Below are 18250 nucleotides of genomic sequence, written 5' to 3'. Positions count from 1 at the left end.
TATTATGAATGATAGGACACACATTTTCCAATCCTATTATTTACGAATTTATTCTGTGTAAAACCAGACAGTTGAATCCTCGTGATTTTCTTCCACAACACATTTGAATGTTTTTATCTCCTCCAAATTCATTGTTACGATAATGAGAAACGTTCACATGTGAAATATCCAGTTTAAGTTAAAATGTTGAGGTGTGGAAAGATTATAAATCTAATTAATTTATAAAAGCAAACCCTTGCAGAAGCTGACGAGCTTAGCCATCTTCAAGTTTTTAATATAGTATTCAATTTGGAAATCGAATTTCTTGGAGTTGGAAAGTATAAAGAGAATAACATGATTTGGCCATGTGCGATCGTAACGCCGGAAAAAGATTGGATCTCTAGATTCAATGGATCATTAGAAACAAAAAAAGAAAAAGATAATACAGTTTTTATGTTTTTGTTAAATTCATTTTAGAAAGAAACAAACAAAACAAGTGACAAAAGAACAGAAAAAAAAAAAAAAATCTTCCATGTAGAGTTCAACATTTGAAAAACAATGACAACAAAGCTAAACAAGAGGTTGACATTGATAATTTCCGTGTTCTCTAACAGACTTAACTTACAATAACAAGTTTGCTCACAATGTTTAGTTTATTTTGCAGTAGTTCTCTCTAAACTTCCAAGATGCAATGATTAAAGATATAAGATAAGATTATAAATGTAACCATGTCCCTGAATCGTGGGAGCACTTTGGCATGATGATTGGTTTGAAGGATACACTTGTTTCTTTGTTGTTGATCTTGAAGCTCAAATATACCACACTATGAAAAAGTTGTCGCGGATGGCCGTCTTCGTAGTTTCCCCACACTATCAAAATCGCATATGTGTCCCTTTGTTCATCTAACATGAATTGATGTAGTGCGGATTGGTCCTGTTAGTGTGGACTGATAAATGTTACAAAATTTATCAGTCCGATTCTGTTAACCGAGACTACAATGTCTCCAGCCTTTATCAACTTGCCGTTTTGTTAAAGAACCAGCTTGACTTATTCGCTAGACTGCGAATGATAATGTTGTCTAATTAGTATGAACACATCGTTAAAAAATAACTCTGAAAATTCTTCAAACGATATTTTTGAGAGGATGATCTTTGCATAAGTAGGCATTAACCTAAGCTTAGATGCTTCAAACAACATATTTTACTAACCGGTAAATTCAAGAATATAATTAGAGCCATCTATATTACTTTTAGAACATTAGTTATCCTTAAGAGCCACAAACTCAAAATTGTTGGCTGCATCTTCCAAAGATCTTGCCATCTTAATCAAACCTTCAACTCTTTTCAACTTCATCTCCTCAGGTCCCACTTTTCTTGCCATCATCAAACACTTCTCTAACTCATCAACAAACTAATTCATCTCTTCATACTTTTCTTCCAAGGAAAGTTTTGAATCCATCAACTTAACCCTAACACTTTCCTCCCTCCACAATTCAGCCATTTGCAACATCTGCATCTCCTCCTCCGTCTCATCCCATTTTCTTCTTGTTTCTGCCTTCAAATCATCGATCCTCGTCACCAGTTCTTCGCACACCTTCTCCAGTGTGTCTCTTTCTCTCCTCAGCCGATTCACTTATGATTCCATATCCCACATCTTCTTCGACCCGCGCTTTGCAAGCCCGGAATATTTTATGATGAAAATTCAACTAATAACTTAACAAATATTTTGTTAATTTGTAAGAATTTTATGTATTTAAAATATTTTTGCATTTAAATAAGTCTTTTTAAATTTGACCTGAACCCGCGGTCAAACCGGTCAATGCGGTGATCCGATAATTCGATGGATGACCAATATGTAATCCAATTTGATTTAAATTGTTATATTTTCATAATTTTTTTATCTTTTAATCCAAATTTTAAAGTTTATTATTTTGCAATTTTATAAAATTATGACGTTTCTAGAAAATTTTGATAGAGAATATAATAGATATAAAATAATTAAGAACTATAAATATGTCTTGATCATATTACTCTTTTTATACAGCTTAATTAAATTTATTATAATTGTTTGTGTAATTTATCTTGTTAATTATTTAGTTTATATTATAATCAGTTTAAATTTGTTGTTAACAATTAGTGTTAAGCATTTTTCTTTAGATAACATATATATTGAACATTTTCAAAATCATTTTTGTTATTATATTTATTGTACAATGTATAACGTTTATATATATTGTGCAATGGATTTGAATTATTATGTTACTTAAATAAATGATATAACCATTATTTAGAAAATATAAATGGTTATATAACATATATACTGAAAATTTTCAAAATTATTTTTGTTATTATATTTATTGTATAATGTATAACGTTTATATATATTGTGTAATGGATATTATTGAATTATTATGTTACTTAAATAAATGATATAACCATTATTTAGGAAATATAAATGAAATAATTCATTAATTTAATTGATTTATTATTGATTGAAATGTTTTGTAGTATTTAAACATGTAAAAAATAAGTTCTATTTATTTTCATTGTTTTATAATTTATTTGAATTTTTTCATTTATTTAATTTATCTAAATAATTTGGAAGATAATTGTTAAAAATTATTAAAAAGATGATATCTAATCATTTATATTATTTGGATACAAGATTAATTATAGTGTTGTTTGAAAATATGGATAGTAGTATAAAGAAAAGAGTATATTGTTTGGAAACATGAATAATAGTATTAATAAAGAAATACTAGATTTTGATCCGTGCACCTGCACGGGTGTTTGCTTTATCTTTTATATAAATATATATTTGTTGTAAGTAGACAGTGTTATATATTTTCTATTAAATGTTATTTTGTTTTTATTATAAGTATAATATAATATTCCATATATTGTTTTTTTATCAAAAATATATTGTTATTTATTTTTATGTCACTATTATATATCATATATGTGTCATCAGATAATTAATGTATTTTACACGTACCATCATATAAGTACTCATATAATTAATCGTATTTTATACGTACCATCATATAAATAATCATATATATTATATATTTTAAAAATTAGTGTGAAATATAATAACCATAATTTAAGTTGGTGTTTGAAATTAGACTTTGTATTGTATTTTTCTTATAATATATATTTTTTAAAAAAATTATAATGGTTATTGGAAAATATTTTAGTAAAAATCAATTTCTGAATATATGTATATTTTTTAATCAGTTTTGATATAAATCAATTTTAAATTAATATTTTGATTTGAAATATGTATATAAATTTTAAATTTTATTTTATGATTATTTTTGACAAAAGATATTTTTAGGTAATTAGCTTGGGCTATTTTCGTATATTTTAAAGCTGACTCATATATATAGTTTTTTCGTAGTATAATGAACTTCTAAAAAAAATTTTAATAATATAAACTCATTACTCTTTTTACTTAAGATAATGTTATCCTTGTTTCCAAACAATATTATATTTTTTTTTACTGCTATCTATGTTTTCAAACACTTCCTTAAGGTACTTCTAATTTAATAAGATAAATTAATGATTTAATGTAAGTTTAACTATAAAGTAGAAATGTGTATTTAATTAAAAAACTTACAAAATAAATGTTAGGTCCAACACAATGTCTGTTTTAATAAGATAGATCTCGATATTAGCTCTTTTCATTTCCTCCCTCTCTTTGCTTAACTTCTTTTTCAAGTAATCAACAAGTGGTCAGTGTTTTCTTCCCGGATTATTCTTTGGTCTCTGATGAAAGATCTAATATTTTCTGTGGATCCAAACTTTTCTGTCTCAAGCTCTTTGATTCTAGATTGAGCCTTCCATAACTCGGTTTCAAGACGAGGAACGAGGCTACCGTCTAGATACTCGTCTTCGTGAAACTTCTCACTAGGTTCAACGGAGTAGTACGTTCTGAATGATCCTAAGTCCCACTTAGTTATTTTCTCCATCTGCAACATCGTAATTAAATTAGATAGACTTCATGTTCTCTAGACAAATATGTTACGACTATATCATATGGGAACCAACTCATGTTTATTGATGTGACAGTGGCCAGTGTGCACAAAAGACTGTTTCTGTGACTTCTGTCTCTTTTTGGAGGTTGAGAAGAATAGTTTGGTTAGGACTTGGCTGTTTTTTATTTACCGGTTAATGTCAGACTAACTCGTCATGGGCCGAACCTAATCTCTTAAACTTAAGAAACCAAATCAAGATTATGGTGGCAGGAGTTTGTAAAGATGCCGTTAACTAGTGTCGTAGTCTAGTGTTCAAAATTAAAGGTCCGACTGGTTTTCCCGCTACGACCCGCAAACGCAGCTTTTGCGGTTAGTAGCGGTTAACAGCGTTTTGAAATAATCATACAAACCGCTACAAATCGCTCCAAACCGCTCTGAACCTCTTAAAAATCAAAAGTTGGTTTCATCTAGCGTTTACGGTTGCGAGTGAAAAAATAAAAATAAAATTATTTTAAAAATTATTTTAAAAATGGAAATATTATAACTAAAAATATGTACATAATTTATATATTAATTAAAATTCACAAACAATATCATAATTTGTTTTATAAAAACTTTAAACTAACTATTTATTAAAGAAATTAAACATTAATATACACACATATATAAAGATATACACATATATAAAACGAAATAAAATATTTTTTAAAAAGTTTTAATATAAATCTTCAAAATAAATTTTATTAAAATTATAACTTTCAACTAATTTTATTTTTTTATACATAAACATAATATTTTATTAATCATATTATATTGTTAATGATTATATTTTATTACAATAGTATGTTTTTAATATTTTTATAATGTTATAATATGTTAATATGGATAATTTATTATTAAACCGCTGCAATATCTTATAATTAACCAGTCACAAATATCCCGCAAACGCAACAATTTTCAAACGTTGTGCCATTCATACAAAACGCTTAATAACGCTTGAAACCGCAACCATCCACATCCGCAAACTCCCGCAACCGCAACAGCAACCGGTGCGTTTACACCAGTCGGGCCTCAAAAGAGACGTGCGTGTTTGTGAATTGTGAGTGATGAAGAAGGGCTAAATATCGGTCGGACCAGGAGAAACCGGATTGATTTAACACATTACAATAACCAAATCACTTAGAATATACGTACCAAGTGTAGGCAAAGAAAATCAACCTAGAGAAATCTCAGAAACCAAACCAACTGATCACTAACCTGATATAGCTAAAACGTTTTTCTTTTGAAGCCTTGACGCAAGCTTCCTCGCCGAGACTTTGAATCCTTTTGATTGAGGTTGTTGGAAGAAATATTACAACGGCATAAAGTGTCAGTTCTTGTCTCTCTGGTAACTAGACTATGCGACGGAGGAGATGTGAAGGCGTCCGGATACATATAAAGAATAATATATACACAGATACATCTGGATCTTTACATTGAATCATAATGTACAATATTAAGAAACAAAATCTGTATCATTTAAGACAATGATTTGGTACCACATTTGGTCTCTTTTACATCTGTATATGCTGTTGTTATCATGCTTCAAATAAATGCTTATGATTTAGTAACAAGTTCTGAACGTTTTCCTCGTCTAGTAATCAGATAATGTTACATTTTTCTTATGATTATCTATATTATTAAAAGAGAAGTATCCATTTGAAAATGTTCTTACTTCATTAATTAAATTCTCTATTTTTTGCTTGTCTTTTCAGTTGCATTTATGAAATATCCTAAAACGAATAAAACTGCCTAATTTATTACTTGTCTTTTCAGTTACATTAATGAAATATGTTTAAATGAATTTAAACTTCCTATTTTATTGTTTGTCTTTTTCAGTTACCTTAATGAAATATCTTTAAATAAATTTGGACATAATGTCATTTAATCAACCAAAAAAACTCATGAGTTATCTTTACGTGCATAATTTTAATAATGGAGATTTAAAAAAACGTGCATCATTAAAATGTTACCTAAAACATGCAGCACTAATATATAAAAATTTTAGCATAATATAACTCAGTTGTCATTTGCTAAATTTATGGTTTTTATTTATATTTTTTATTATTTAATTATAATATTTTCATTTTATATTCGAAAGATAAATGAAATTTCTTTCAAACAATATTTTTGAAATTTGTATTTTTTTATAAAAATAATCAATTTAAATTGTTATTATCATTGAATATAATTATTTTTGACATAATTTAAGTTTTCGTTTACATCAAAACTTATCATATTTTAGGATAATTTTAATTTAAAATGTAATTTTTATATTTTTCGAACAAATTCTAAAAATATTTTTTAAATATTTTGTTATAAGTTTTAGAAAAATATTGAGTTGCATTTCAAATAAAAAGGTAAATATATTAAAAATATTCTAATAAAAATATGTAAAATTTAATATATTTTTAAAGAAATGGTCAAAAAAAAAATTACACATAAAAAAAATCATGATTTTTGTTAACTGAGTGGATTATTATTTATATGATATCGCACGCGAAAGAAAATTTTTGTTTTTACAATTATCTAATTAACTCTATATATTCATTTTTTATATTTTTTATATGATATCACACTTTTGTAAAAAAAATAGATAGTTTAAGATGCAAAAAATATTTACTTAATGAATATAATATGAATGAATATTACAAATACATCATTTAATAAAATAAATAATTAAAAACTGAAAATTCATATTAGCGCTGGCGCCCGGATCAAGTCTAGTGAATTATTGAAACTTGATTTGGTTGTTGAACAAGTTTTCACACTTTCTTTTCAACATCACCAATATCTTTTTTCTGAATCCACATTACATGTATGCAGATTATAAAGAAACACAATCTGGTCTTCAGAGTAGGCTCGTCTCTCATAACTAGCATAGTAACAGAGCATAAACTAAACAAGTTTTGCATCAAATCTCCATTGGAATTAGAACATTCTTAGAAACAGCAAATTTAGAAAGCTAGAAATCAAGAGTCAATTAAAGGGCCAAAAAACAGGTAAAGAAGCAGAAGAACCAACCAACAACAATACTAAAACCAGACAGAGACAAAAGCAAAGAGAACAAGCAAAGTTGCAATACAACCTTAAACCTGTCTTTTTAAGACAGTTGGCGACGCTTGTAACGCACCATCACACTGCCTTTAACGCCAACCACCATAGCGTTCCAGTCGATCTCAGGGAACGGTGAAACCAACTCAAGCTCAAAGTTCCTCAGCAAATGACTCCATATGGCTTTGATCTGCAGGTAAGCAAAGGGCTCTCCAAGACACCCGTGCCTACCTCCACCGAACGAAATGTACGAAAACGCTCCTGCGGCTTTGTCCTCTTCTCTTCCAGGAGAGAATCTATCCGGATCATAGCTGTCAGGGTCCTTGAAGATATGCGGCAAGCGGTTGGCGAACGCAGGCGAGGTCGCAACGATATGACCCTTCGGGATGTCATACGTCTTTCCATCCCGGGCCGTCACACTGAAGTCACAATGGGAGGCTCTCATGAGCATGATCAACGGAGGGTGAAGCCTCAACGCTTCCTTGATGCAACGGTAGAGCACATCCATCTCGGACAAGATGTCGTGATCGATCTTGTCTCCGTGTTTCTCCATCAGCTTCCTCTGCTCATCCAAGGCAGCGGAGAAGTACTCTTTGTACTTCATCAGGTAAGCACCTGTCCACGTGGAAGTGATGGAGCTCGTGTGCTGTCCTGCAAAGAGAGCGGCGATGAGCAGACCGGTGACCTCGGACTCGGTCGTCTGCCTACCGTCTTTGTACTTCGACTCGATGAAACACTGCAACATGTCGTTCTCGCATTTCCCGGAGCGTTTTCTCGACCCAATGATCTTTGTAAAAATCTCGGAGAGCTTTTCACGTGCACGGTCACGGCGACGGTGAGCTGGAATTGGGAGGTAAGGGAAGAGAACGCTGATGGGAAGCATGCCGTTGTCAAGGTCGTGGAACAAAGCGGACACGTCATCAAAAAGCTGGTCACGAACTTCACGACCTAGTAAACATCTGCTCGCGGTCAAGATGATGAGACGCTCTAGCTCAGTCTTTAAATCAACTTCACCACTCTCTCCCCATTTCGAGAAAAATTCCTACCAAAGAAAACAAACACAAGCATTAACCATTTGTGTTAGAGGTCCCAAGTTCGAGTAACCGAAACTAATATTAGTTGCTTAGTGGAAAGCTTTAAAATGTTTTGATAATACCTCAGCTTCAGTAACCATCATCTCCACATAGCCTTTCAACTTGTTAACCCTTAGAGCCTCAGTGAAGAACCTGAACTGCTCCTGGCGAACGGTGTAGTCGACGTCGAAGACAACACCAGGGCCAAAGGTAGGGACGTTGAACTGGTAGACTTCCTGCTGGCTGAGATCAGACTCGGGGGCTTTGAAGAAGTGGGCGGAGACTTCGGGGCCGATGAGAAAGGTCATCTTTTTGTGGAGGAGGTTGACTGTGAAGACGCTTCCTAGCTTGGGGTACTCGTCTCTGAGCATGACGATGGGGCCTTTCAAGAAACGGAGGAGGCTTCCGATGAGGGGAGGCCATGCTTTGAGAGTGGGAGGGAGACGCTTCTTCTTGGAGGAGCATGTGAAGAAGGAGTAGATGAGTTTGGCTATGACGAGTGTCCCCACTATAACCAAACCTGTTTTCAATAGATTCTTGTCTGAATCAAGTTCCATTTTTTTTTTCCTGTCACGAAAGAAAAGTCAAAAATCACACATCACGATGCAAGTAGTTAGATCAGATCTTGATTGGTTCGTGACTGATCTAATCTAGTGTAGTGAAGATCGAGAGGTAAAGCATAAATCGAAAAAGCTTACTTTGGAGAAATCAAATGGATAACGATGATCCGAGTTTTAGAGACGGCGCGTGAAGAAGAAGAGACGGGCTCTTCAGAGATGCTCTCTCTCTCTCTCTCTCTCTCACGATGGAGAAACAGTCGCTTTCCACGCTCAAGTGAAGCTGCTTTCTCTCTCGCCTGTTTATTTCTACTCTTTATTTTTTTCCCATTTTTTCCATTTTCTAAAATGAAGTACAGCACAAGTGGCTTTTTTATTTATTTATTTTCTTAAGTTTTTGTTGATTGGATGGTATTTATATTTTCAGTAAGAGAAAAACCAACGGCGGTAAATGGTTTTATCATTACGAAATGCAAAAAGAAAGATGATGATTTTTCTAATAACACTATGTAGGGGGTTTGAATTATGAAAAACATATTAATGATTTATATTATTAAGTTTTTTTTTTTTTGTTGTATGAATTGGTTACTAGTGTTAATGATTTAGACGAAGATGCCATCGTACACTTGTCCACATCATGAGATATCATATATCTTCTTCTTACACGCTTGTGGTAATTTTTATCATGTACCTCTTCTCCCTTTCTATTTGGATTCTCACGTTTTAACTCAATCTATTCTTCACGTTCTCCCTTTTTTTTTTTTTTTTTTGTTATTTGGTGGAAAAACGGATAATATCCGAGTAAAAGACCTAAAATGGTGGTGGGGGACTAAGTAAAATAGCTGGATAGGATTTTGTCTAATGCCTTGACGGAGAAAACAAAGTAACTCGACTCTCTTTTTTTAACAACTATTTAACAAACGACCGAGTCGTAGTGAGCTCGTGGCCACAACAACTCATGTGAGTGAGTATTAGAAACAGCACCACTTTTGTCCTTGTTAGTTCCCAAACTTGGAATATTTTTTTTCTCTGAGATCGATCTCTAATCACATATTTTATTACTATTAATTATTATTATGTATCCTTCACTAGTGATCTGTTTCAAAGAGCATCTCCCTCATGCACAAATGGCAGTAATAAAACTAGCAAAACTCAGTACCGTGAGAAATCTGGCTTAAGGATAAATTATTGAAGTAGTTACATAATGTTTTTCCCTGATAGAAACTAGCTGAACCATGACAAAATCATTACAATTCGTTCAAAAATATTCACCTTATAGACGGCGAAATTGATTTCCGACCTCAACCAATAGACAAATCACCATGAGAGAAAGAAGAAAAGCAAATTTTGAAAAATCAACCCCTCGAGAATAATCGTTTCAAATCGTTTGACAAAAATGAAAATGATCGTTTCAAATGTGAGAAATACACTCCGAGGACTTTAGCCTTATTCTTCTTTTTTTTTTCATCTTCATTTAGAATAATAATAAAGATAACAAAATTTAAGATAAAAAGAGAGAGAAAAATCAATCAAGCTCCATATCATCCGAGTTCCTACGTCCGTGGGATCCATTATGTTCCGATTTCGTGGGAGGAGAGTTTGACTTCCCAATGTACTTGCACGTCCTGCAACACATTCATCAAGATCCTTTTCTATCAGTTACCAAAACATGACCTGACTTGATTCCATCATTGGTATGAACAATGTTTCGCAGTTGAAATTGTGAATATAGCTGTCAAGAGAGAAATGTTATATTTACTTACGCGTTAAGAGCATCGGCCTTTCTCCTTATTTCACCAGATTGCAGCTCCGGATGGTTATGTGATTCTTGTTCCGTGGTTCTCTCGTGGAGCCATCTCTCGACTTTCTTACATTCATCAAGAACCTGAAGACCAAAAAAGAAACATAATGGTTATATAGTTAAACCATATAGCAATCTACACGAACTTTATCCCCCTCAAAAGTCATCATATACTATTGCCAATAGATTGAGAATAATGTTAGTAGTTTCGTATCAAACCGCGTTCTTTCTTGGAGGAGGAAGAGACTCTGCAGCCATCCGATTATCAGCTATAGTTTTCGCAAGGTCTTTTGATGCTTGTACTCGCTCTTCTCCATCTTTATATCGATTTTCAATAGGATCGATGAGCTGCTCAGAGTTGAAACGTCATTATCAATTAGGACAAGAAAGTCATCCGCACAGTACTAACCTTTATATACTAAACACTAAAGGAGTTAGTTACCTTTTTGATATCATTCAACTTCTCGATGTAAGCATTTTCAGATTCATCATCACCATCTTCGTAGAGCCATTCCTCTGTTTCTTGAAGATTTCTGGCGATGCATTCCCGTTCTGACTCAGTTGCAGTGCTTCTATACGTATTTAACATCTGCCAGTATACACAATATTATTCTGCTAAGTGATAAAAATCTTGAAGAGCGAGTAGACATATTTTAGCAAAATTGATAGAAGGAACCTTTGGATACAACTAAAGCCAGATTGGTACCTTATCACGCATCTCATAAACAAAGGATTCAAGAGCATTTTTCTTATCCTTTGTCGATTCCATCTTCAGATCTTGCTGTACTAAAGAGTACTCTCTCTGTTTGGCCTCCAATAACTCATCCTTTGTCAATGCACCAGAGACGTTCTCAACAACTGAAATTTTCATTCTTTTGATAGCCTTATGATCATTACCCTACACAATGCAAGAGAAAATTATCTCAGTAATTATGCAGATTAGCAAGCTTTGGACAAGAGAAACTCCGGATCAACCATTTGATTGTTTAAGAAATGAATCGAGATGCTAAAACTTCAATATCAGCTTCACTTTATCGGGCTTTAAGCTTTCTTACAATGAAACTGTATTTCTTTAGACGTTACTAAATCATACTTACAGTAGGACCAGACGAAGGGTCTGAAGTGCCATCCTTTGTAGCAGGAGATTGATGGTTATTTTCGGATACTGTCTCTTCAGAGGTCGTATTCTCCTTAGGGTCCTCTATTAGCTTTTTTCAGAAACAGAAAGTTTAGACTCAAGCTGGGTAAGAACGTAAACGGCTATATTATCTGGAAAGTATCGGTATTAGATTGTACTCACAGAAGCTGAATCGATGGTGATAATCCCGTGTAGATTTAGCTGAACTCTTACTTTGACACGCGCTGCTTGTCCGTGGGAACTTTGAAAAGGACCAATCTACAAGACATCGCACAGCAGAATAAGAGTTCCATAAATTATGCAGTGCCTAATGATGGCATAACCATCCAAAGTGTACTCAGAGGAAGGCCTGAGAGATAGCATACCGTAAAGCTGCCTATCTGACTTGGTGAATCTGGAGATATTTCGTTATGATCTGCGTAAAAGGCTTCCAAATGGAACGTGTTTTCTCTACGTAGAGTAAGAACCTTCACACTTGGAAAAACTTGGCCTTTAGGAAAGAGCATTTCATTCGATGGTGTGTTTATAGGACCTTTATCAGATGAAAAGCCAATTGAGAATGGGAAAGAATCTTGAACCTGAAAATCGGGGAAGCATAAACAAAAAGACAAATCCATAAATGTATGCACTCCATACACACAGCATATCTGTAACCACTACAATAATATATTCATCTACTCGATAAGTTTTTTTAAACGGAAACAAGAACTACGAAAGAGTATTATTACATAGAGAGAAGAGCGTACCTCATAATCTCTCACTCGAAAAATTGGACTGAGCATTGCACACTGAAGCGCACATCCACGAGCAACGCACTCGCTTGCATTCACAGTCCTGCCAAGCTCCCTCTTAAACAACGAGTTTAGCATCTTAGATATAGCTGGGATTCTGGACCCTGAACCAACTAGCTCCACAGAATGAATCTGATCCAAACTTAGACCAGAGTCAGCCAAAGCCTTTTGACAAGGAACAATTAATCTCTCCAACAAGCCAGATGACAACTTCTCAAACTCTTCTCTCTTGATGAAGCTCTTCACATCCTTCTCCTCCATCAGACACTCTATATTCAGCGGAGCCTCAGCATTTGCGCTCAAGACCTTCTTCACTTTCTCACACGACGCCCTTAACCTAACACAAGCCTTAGTGTTTGTATATACATCAATGCTGTATTTCTCCTTGAACTCAACAGCAAAGTAGTTGAATAAAACCTCATCAAAATCTCTCCCGCCCAAGTTTCTATCAGAACCATGAGAAAGCACTCTCATGCTGCCAGACCCAAACGACGCCACACAAACTTGCGTATCGCAGTGACCGATGTCGACAAACACAATGCAAGTAGGGCTCGAGTTAGCCGCCAAGTCTGTCTTATATATACCATATCCAAGCGCAGTGGCAGTACAATCATGCATCAATCTCAACGGCCTCAAGCCAGCAATGGCCGCAGCATCCAAATAAGCAAGCCTCTGCGAGTTAGTAAAATAGGAAGGGATCCCAATCACACAGTCTGAAACAGGCGTATTGAGACTCTTCTCCGCTACCTGCTTCAAATGAGAAAGCAACATGCCTAATATCTGCACAGGACTGAAGCTCTGCACCTCACCCATGTACCGAAGCCGAATCTGAATCCCACCGTCAGCAGAGGCTTCAGAAGTCTCGAAAGGGAACAGCTTTAGATCCTTCTGAACATCAGGCTCCCTGAACTTCCTACCGATCAGCCTCTTTAACTGAGAGATGGTGGATTTGGGATGCATAGTAGCGGAGGCAGCAGCAGCAGCGCCCATGAACCTCTGCTTCTCACCAAAGGAAACCATACCTGGATTCTCTCTGTTGGATTCATCGTTCAACAAAACATCGATCCCACGTTGCTTTGCAACAGCGATAACACAGTTCTCGTTCCCAACGTCGAATCCCACCACACTCATCTTCAACAATCCTCAAAATATTAATCTCAAAATTCTCAGGCGAAACGAAATCTCTACTTCATGATCTTCCTGTTCAATCAAACACGAGGTGAATCAATTGGATCAACTTCACATGGATGTAGAGATATCAGCACTAATATGGTGAAAGGATCGCTAACACTAAGAGAGGATTTAGAAATTTTGTTCTCTATCGTCCTAGATTTTCTAGGCAATGTTAATAAAGAGATCTTAGATGCGCATTATGAGATTCATCTAAGCGGAGGAGAAATCGAATCGAGAGAGATGAGGAAGACCTGACGATGATCGAAACTTCGAAGACGTGACGAAGGACCTCCGATGACTTCAGACGAGGACAACGTGAGCGAAGAAAGACGATGATGAGGAAAAATGAAACGAGACCCAAGGGGAAAGGCAGAGGGAAACCAATGTTTATTTGCAGTTGAGTCCTTATAAATTCCTTCAAATTAATTTAATAACCCAAGATATTTTGATGAAATTAATTTCATTTTTGACATTAATTTTTTTTTGTCAACATTTTGACATTAATTAATTTTATGTCTTATTAGAATTTAAGTCAGATGATTTTATATACACCATTCTAAATTAAACAAATCAAATCTGTTACATTAAAAATATTCATTTTAATAATGTATACATTGTTTTTCTCAAATTAAAAAATTAGTTTTTTTATGAAAAAATATTGATGAACCTTAATTAAATTACTAAACCAAAAGAGTTTTCAATGTTACATAGAATCTAAGATGGTTCAGTTGTCTGGGATGCTAATTTGAAAAATAAACTTTGAAATCTACCATGAACCAAAAATAACTTTGTTATTACAACTTCAAGATTGATTTATTTCCTCTTTATATGAAAGAAACAGAACTCATGATTTTTTCATATTACATTTCTTGATCAGCTTCTGTAATGGAGATCAACAGAAATTAATTCAAAAAAAGAAAAAAAGGTGAAATACATAGAAGACAATAAAAAAAAATCAAAAATCAAACTTCAAGAGCGAAAATAGGCCTTGGTAGTCCATTGGTTGCACCACCGTGGAACATCTTTTTCAAGGCTCTCACGCTGCTTTGAGAATGCTTTTGAATCCCGCCAAACCTAACGGCGGATACTATGTTCCGACGTAGTTTAGTCAAACTCTTCCCGATCTTGGCCTTCAACCTTAGCAGCTTCATCCTCAGAAACGACGACGGGTGAGAAGAACGACGAGACACCACGTCGGCCTTTTGAAGTGTTTTGTAAATCAAGAACTTGGCTCGTCGGTGAGACACCTCTTCTGGGTCTTCCTTGTCTATCTTTGAGTAAAGACATGGCTGATTGAAGAGGGTCATTTTCAAGATGCTGTTTTGTGAAGAGAGGAGTTGAAATGAGAAAGTATTTGTAGTCATTGCATTAGACAGTGCTGGTGCACTAACTTGTAACTTGTAACTTGTAACTTGTATACCTGGTTTTTGTTGTTGTGATTCTTGCGAAATTGTACTTTTCTTGATATAATAAATATAAGTCAAACCATTAGGACATTAAGATATGCTAAGATAGTAGAAGAGGTTATGAATATCCAACATCCAGCTAACAATGCATAGTTAATGCTATAAGCCTTCTTATTTGTGTTGCAAAATAAGGTCATATAGTTTACATATGCTTAATAAATCATAAGATAACACCTTAGTCTATAAACATTTCAGTTTAGAAGCTTGCCGTCCAAATACTTTAATTTCGTTTATTTTTGTTTTGAAAGTAAGGCAATAGGCTTGCAAAATCTACAAACTTAAATAATCAGATTATTTTTCCTGTGTCCTTTGGTTTGGACAACGGGTCCAAGGAGTTTTTAATATCAATTTTCAAAGCTAAAAGCTGTTAATTAGTGTTAGGGCTAGTTAATGTGAGACCATATATGACTCCGAGAGATTCACAAGTTATCGTGCCCAATGTTAAGATATATATGGAGACACATGCCACACTGCCTCTACATGCACCTCTAAAGACAAAATCTGTCTTTTTTTTTTTTTTGAAATTGTGACAAAATCTGTCTTATACGTCAAACATCTCCAACTGTTCTTAATGCTGGAGAATAGTTGTGTTCTATATATAATATTCGTTGACATATATTTATACTTACTATAGTTTCTTATCTAACTCTGTGGAGAACCTCATTGTACGTAAATCTTAATTAACCAGCTTGAATTGAATTATTCACTAAGAAAAAGAAAGAATAAGTCTTATTATGCCATTTATGTTCTCTACTCTGAAGGAGAAACAAAGGAGACAGTAGGGAAAACAGAAGCATCGCAAAACATTATGAAGAGTCATTCATTTACACTCCTTTAGTTATCGGTCTTGAGCAAAAGGAACTTACCTAGAGAGACAAAAACATATTAGTTAAACTGTCTTTGTGAACACGTAATTGACCAAGTACACAATCAACAAATACAGAACTTACTGCTGATAAATAACTATGGGTACCATTTTCTCACCGGATCCGTGGCGCAATGGTAGCGCGTCTGACTCCAGATCAGAAGGTTGCGTGTTCGATAACGTCGGGTTCAAAATCCCGGTTTAAACATTTCTCCTAACTTTTTATTTTCTCTATAATCGTTTTAGAATCATCAGGACCGTCACTATTGGTGACTATAGATGAACATCAACGGTCTGTAACTGATTGAAGAAAACCATTGGACTATGTTTCGTCAAAATCGAACCGGTTTAAACCATCTTCCTCTCTCTCTCTCTCTCTCCCGTCCGGCGTCGTCTCCATTTCTTCCTCAACATCATGAAACCTTCCTAATGGCGTCTCTCTTCCGCATCCTAACATCCGAACCTCTCGCTCACAACGTGAATCAGTTCAGATTCATCTCAACCGCTTCATCACTCCTCACGCCGAACTCGAAAGCCTCACTCACCAGCAATCATCACAAGAACACCCGCCACGTCCTCTCCCTCCTCAGAACCGAGAACAATCCAGATCGAATCCTCGAGATCTGTAGATCCGCTTCCCTCACACCTGACCACCACCACCTCCACCGCGTCGCCTTCTCCGTCGCGGTCGCGACACTATCCCGCGACAAACACTTCGCCGCCGTATCACACCTCCTCGACGGATTCATCAAGAGCCAACCTAATCCCAAATCCGAGAGCTTCGCCGTCCGCGTGATCATCCTCTACGGCAGAGCCAACATGCTCGATCGATCTCTACAAACATTCCACGACCTCGAGAGGTATGAGATCCAGAGAACGGTGAAGTCGTTGAACGCTCTGTTACTCGCTTGCTTGAAGGCGAGAGATTACGAAGAGGCGAAACGAGTCTACTCCGAGACGCCGAAGAAGTACGGCATCGAGCCTGATCTCGAGACGTACAATCGAATCATCAAGGCCTTGTGCGAATCGAATTCGACGAGCTCGTCGTACTCCATCGTCGCGGAGATGGAGAGGAGGCGTGTGAAGCCGAGAGCTTCCACCTTCGGGTTGATGATTGGAGGTTTTTACAAGGAGGAGAAGTACGATGAGGTGAGGAGAGTGTTGAGGTTGATGAGAGATTTTGGTGTTCATGTTGGTGTTGCGACGTACAACGTCATGGTTCGGTGTTTGTGTGAGAGGAAGAGAACTAGAGAAGCTAAGGCGTTGCTTTGTGGAGTTATGTCGAGTAGGATGAGACCGAACTCAGTGACGTATTCTCTTTTGATTCATGGGTTTTGCAGCGAGGGGGATTTGGATGAGGCGATGAGTGTGTTTGAGGTTATGGTGAAGAGTGGGTGCAAGCCGGGTAGTGAATGTTATTTTGATCTGATACGTTGTTTGTGTAAAGGAGGAGACTTTGAGACGGCTTTGGTGCTTTGTAGGGAGAGTATGGAGAAGAATTGGGTTCCGAGTTTCAGTGTCATGAGGTGGCTTGTTCATGGACTTGTTGGTAGTAACAAGGTTGATGAAGCTAGAGAGGTGATTGCGCAAGTGAAAGACAAGTTTTCAAGAAATGTTGACTTGTGGAATGAAGTTGAAGCTGGCTTGTCTCGGTGAACATGCTGCGAGAGTTGAGTGCCAATTTTGTGTCTTGTATCTAATTGTCATGTAACATGTTTAGATGCCCCCCATGAACAATGGAGTTACACTTGAACCCAATGTATATAATTCTAAGGAGAAATCAGATTCAATCTCTTAAACATACTCCAAACCCCCCATATAATAGACTCTAAAACATCTATATACCATAGCTAAAAACCAGTAAAATCCATGGTATATCACGCATCTTCTGTGCTGTCGTTTTTTCCCATTCCAGAGGTTATCATCCAAACCTTGAACCGCTTCAAGCTCTCCGACAAGCCAGATGACTCTCACTGGTTTACAGCATCTCATCCCGACTAATGGATTCTCTTGGATACATAGCAGAATTGTGAACCTTAGACTAATGGATTCTCTTGAACTGATGATTTTTTTTTAAATATTTTTTTGATTTGGTTAAAAACCACACAGAAGCTGTTGAACTATGCGACTGGGAAGTTTAGAAAGGTATACACAGGACATACCAACAAAGTATTCTGCATCACATCAGCGTTTTCTGTGACCAACGGCAAGTACATTGTGAGCGGATCTGAAGACAACTGTGTGTATCTGTGGGATCTTCAGCATAAAACTATACTGCAGAGACTACAAGGCCACACAGACGCAGCAGTGATCTCGCCATCCTGTTCACAACCAGATT

At 35.5% G+C, this 18250-nt stretch overlaps 5 protein-coding genes and 1 non-coding gene across 8 annotated transcripts; 2 read left to right on the top strand and 4 right to left on the bottom strand.

Moving 5' to 3' along the window:
* Window positions 1-1071: 1071 nt before the first annotated feature.
* On the bottom strand, window positions 1072-3949 carry LOC106294178 (golgin subfamily A member 6-like protein 1). The gene is given in 3 exon segments (XM_013729769.1): window positions 1072-1647; window positions 3621-3715; window positions 3718-3949. Coding segments are annotated over 3 exon segments (738 nt in total). The 3' UTR covers window positions 1072-1236.
* Window positions 3950-6888: 2939 nt separating this feature from the next.
* On the bottom strand, window positions 6889-9033 carry LOC106295599 (sterol 14-demethylase). Of its 2 annotated transcripts, none has more exons than XM_013731538.1 (3): window positions 8820-9033; window positions 8205-8688; window positions 6889-8090 (listed from the first exon to the last, which is right to left on the bottom strand). In XM_013731538.1, the coding sequence occupies exons 2-3, from the start codon at window positions 8676-8678 to the stop codon at window positions 7098-7100; spliced, it is 1467 nt and encodes a 488-aa protein (XP_013586992.1). In that variant the 5' UTR covers window positions 8679-8688; window positions 8820-9033; the 3' UTR covers window positions 6889-7097. The 2 variants fall into 2 exon arrangements, with proteins under 2 accessions (XP_013586992.1, XP_013586993.1); XM_013731539.1 differs by having other exon boundaries at window positions 8205-8687; window positions 8817-8984.
* Window positions 9034-10023: 990 nt separating this feature from the next.
* On the bottom strand, window positions 10024-13950 carry LOC106295757 (heat shock 70 kDa protein 16). Its single transcript, XM_013731731.1, has 10 exons — window positions 13833-13950; window positions 12364-13608; window positions 11983-12195; window positions 11780-11875; window positions 11577-11687; window positions 11186-11377; window positions 10922-11068; window positions 10699-10827; window positions 10442-10563; window positions 10024-10303 (listed from the first exon to the last, which is right to left on the bottom strand). The coding sequence occupies exons 2-10, from the start codon at window positions 13537-13539 to the stop codon at window positions 10204-10206; spliced, it is 2286 nt and encodes a 761-aa protein (XP_013587185.1). The 5' UTR covers window positions 13540-13608; window positions 13833-13950; the 3' UTR covers window positions 10024-10203.
* Window positions 13951-14543: 593 nt separating this feature from the next.
* LOC106294390 lies at window positions 14544-14888 on the bottom strand. The gene has a single exon (XM_013729941.1). The coding sequence runs from the start codon at window positions 14886-14888 to the stop codon at window positions 14544-14546; it is 345 nt and encodes a 114-aa protein (XP_013585395.1).
* A 1144-nt stretch (window positions 14889-16032) lies between these two features.
* Window positions 16033-16103, top strand: TRNAW-CCA. Its single transcript has one exon. It is a non-coding gene; the product is annotated as a tRNA-Trp (tRNA).
* A 165-nt stretch (window positions 16104-16268) lies between these two features.
* Window positions 16269-17916, top strand: LOC106343791 (pentatricopeptide repeat-containing protein At1g11630, mitochondrial). 2 transcript variants are annotated; one of them, XR_001270010.1, is made up of 2 exons: window positions 16269-17680; window positions 17718-17916. XR_001270010.1 is itself a non-coding variant. In XM_013783100.1 (1 exon), the coding sequence occupies exon 1, from the start codon at window positions 16342-16344 to the stop codon at window positions 17566-17568; it is 1227 nt and encodes a 408-aa protein (XP_013638554.1). In that variant the 5' UTR covers window positions 16269-16341; the 3' UTR covers window positions 17569-17713. The 2 variants fall into 2 exon arrangements, 1 of the variants encoding a protein (XP_013638554.1); XM_013783100.1 differs by lacking the exon at window positions 17718-17916 and having other exon boundaries at window positions 16269-17713.
* The last annotated feature ends 334 nt before the right edge of the window (window positions 17917-18250 follow it).

The sequence above is a fragment of the Brassica oleracea genome, chromosome C5 (genome assembly GCF_000695525.1).
Source record: "Brassica oleracea var. oleracea cultivar TO1000 chromosome C5, BOL, whole genome shotgun sequence".
Classification (NCBI taxonomy): Eukaryota; Viridiplantae; Streptophyta; class Magnoliopsida; order Brassicales; family Brassicaceae; genus Brassica; species Brassica oleracea.
Note: the sequence above shows the minus strand (reverse complement) of the source record. Positions and strands in the feature narration are given on the sequence as shown.

Coding starts and splice junctions, on each gene's coding strand:
- LOC106295599 (XM_013731538.1), bottom strand. CDS start 8,678: ATGGAACTTGATTCAGACAAGAATCTATTGAAAACAGGTTTGGTTATA. Junction 8,091..8,204: donor TGATGGTTACTGAAGCTGAG/GTATTATCAAAA, acceptor TTTCTTTGGTAG/GAATTTTTCTCGAAATGGGG.
- LOC106295757 (XM_013731731.1), bottom strand. CDS start 13,539: ATGAGTGTGGTGGGATTCGACGTTGGGAACGAGAACTGTGTTATCGCT. Junction 11,378..11,576: donor ACCCTTCGTCTGGTCCTACT/GTAAGTATGATT, acceptor TGCATTGTGTAG/GGTAATGATCATAAGGCTAT. Junction 10,304..10,441: donor AAGGCCGATGCTCTTAACGC/GTAAGTAAATAT, acceptor AATGTGTTGCAG/GACGTGCAAGTACATTGGGA.
- LOC106343791 (XM_013783100.1), top strand. CDS start 16,342: ATGGCGTCTCTCTTCCGCATCCTAACATCCGAACCTCTCGCTCACAAC.
- LOC106294390 (XM_013729941.1), bottom strand. CDS start 14,888: ATGACCCTCTTCAATCAGCCATGTCTTTACTCAAAGATAGACAAGGAA.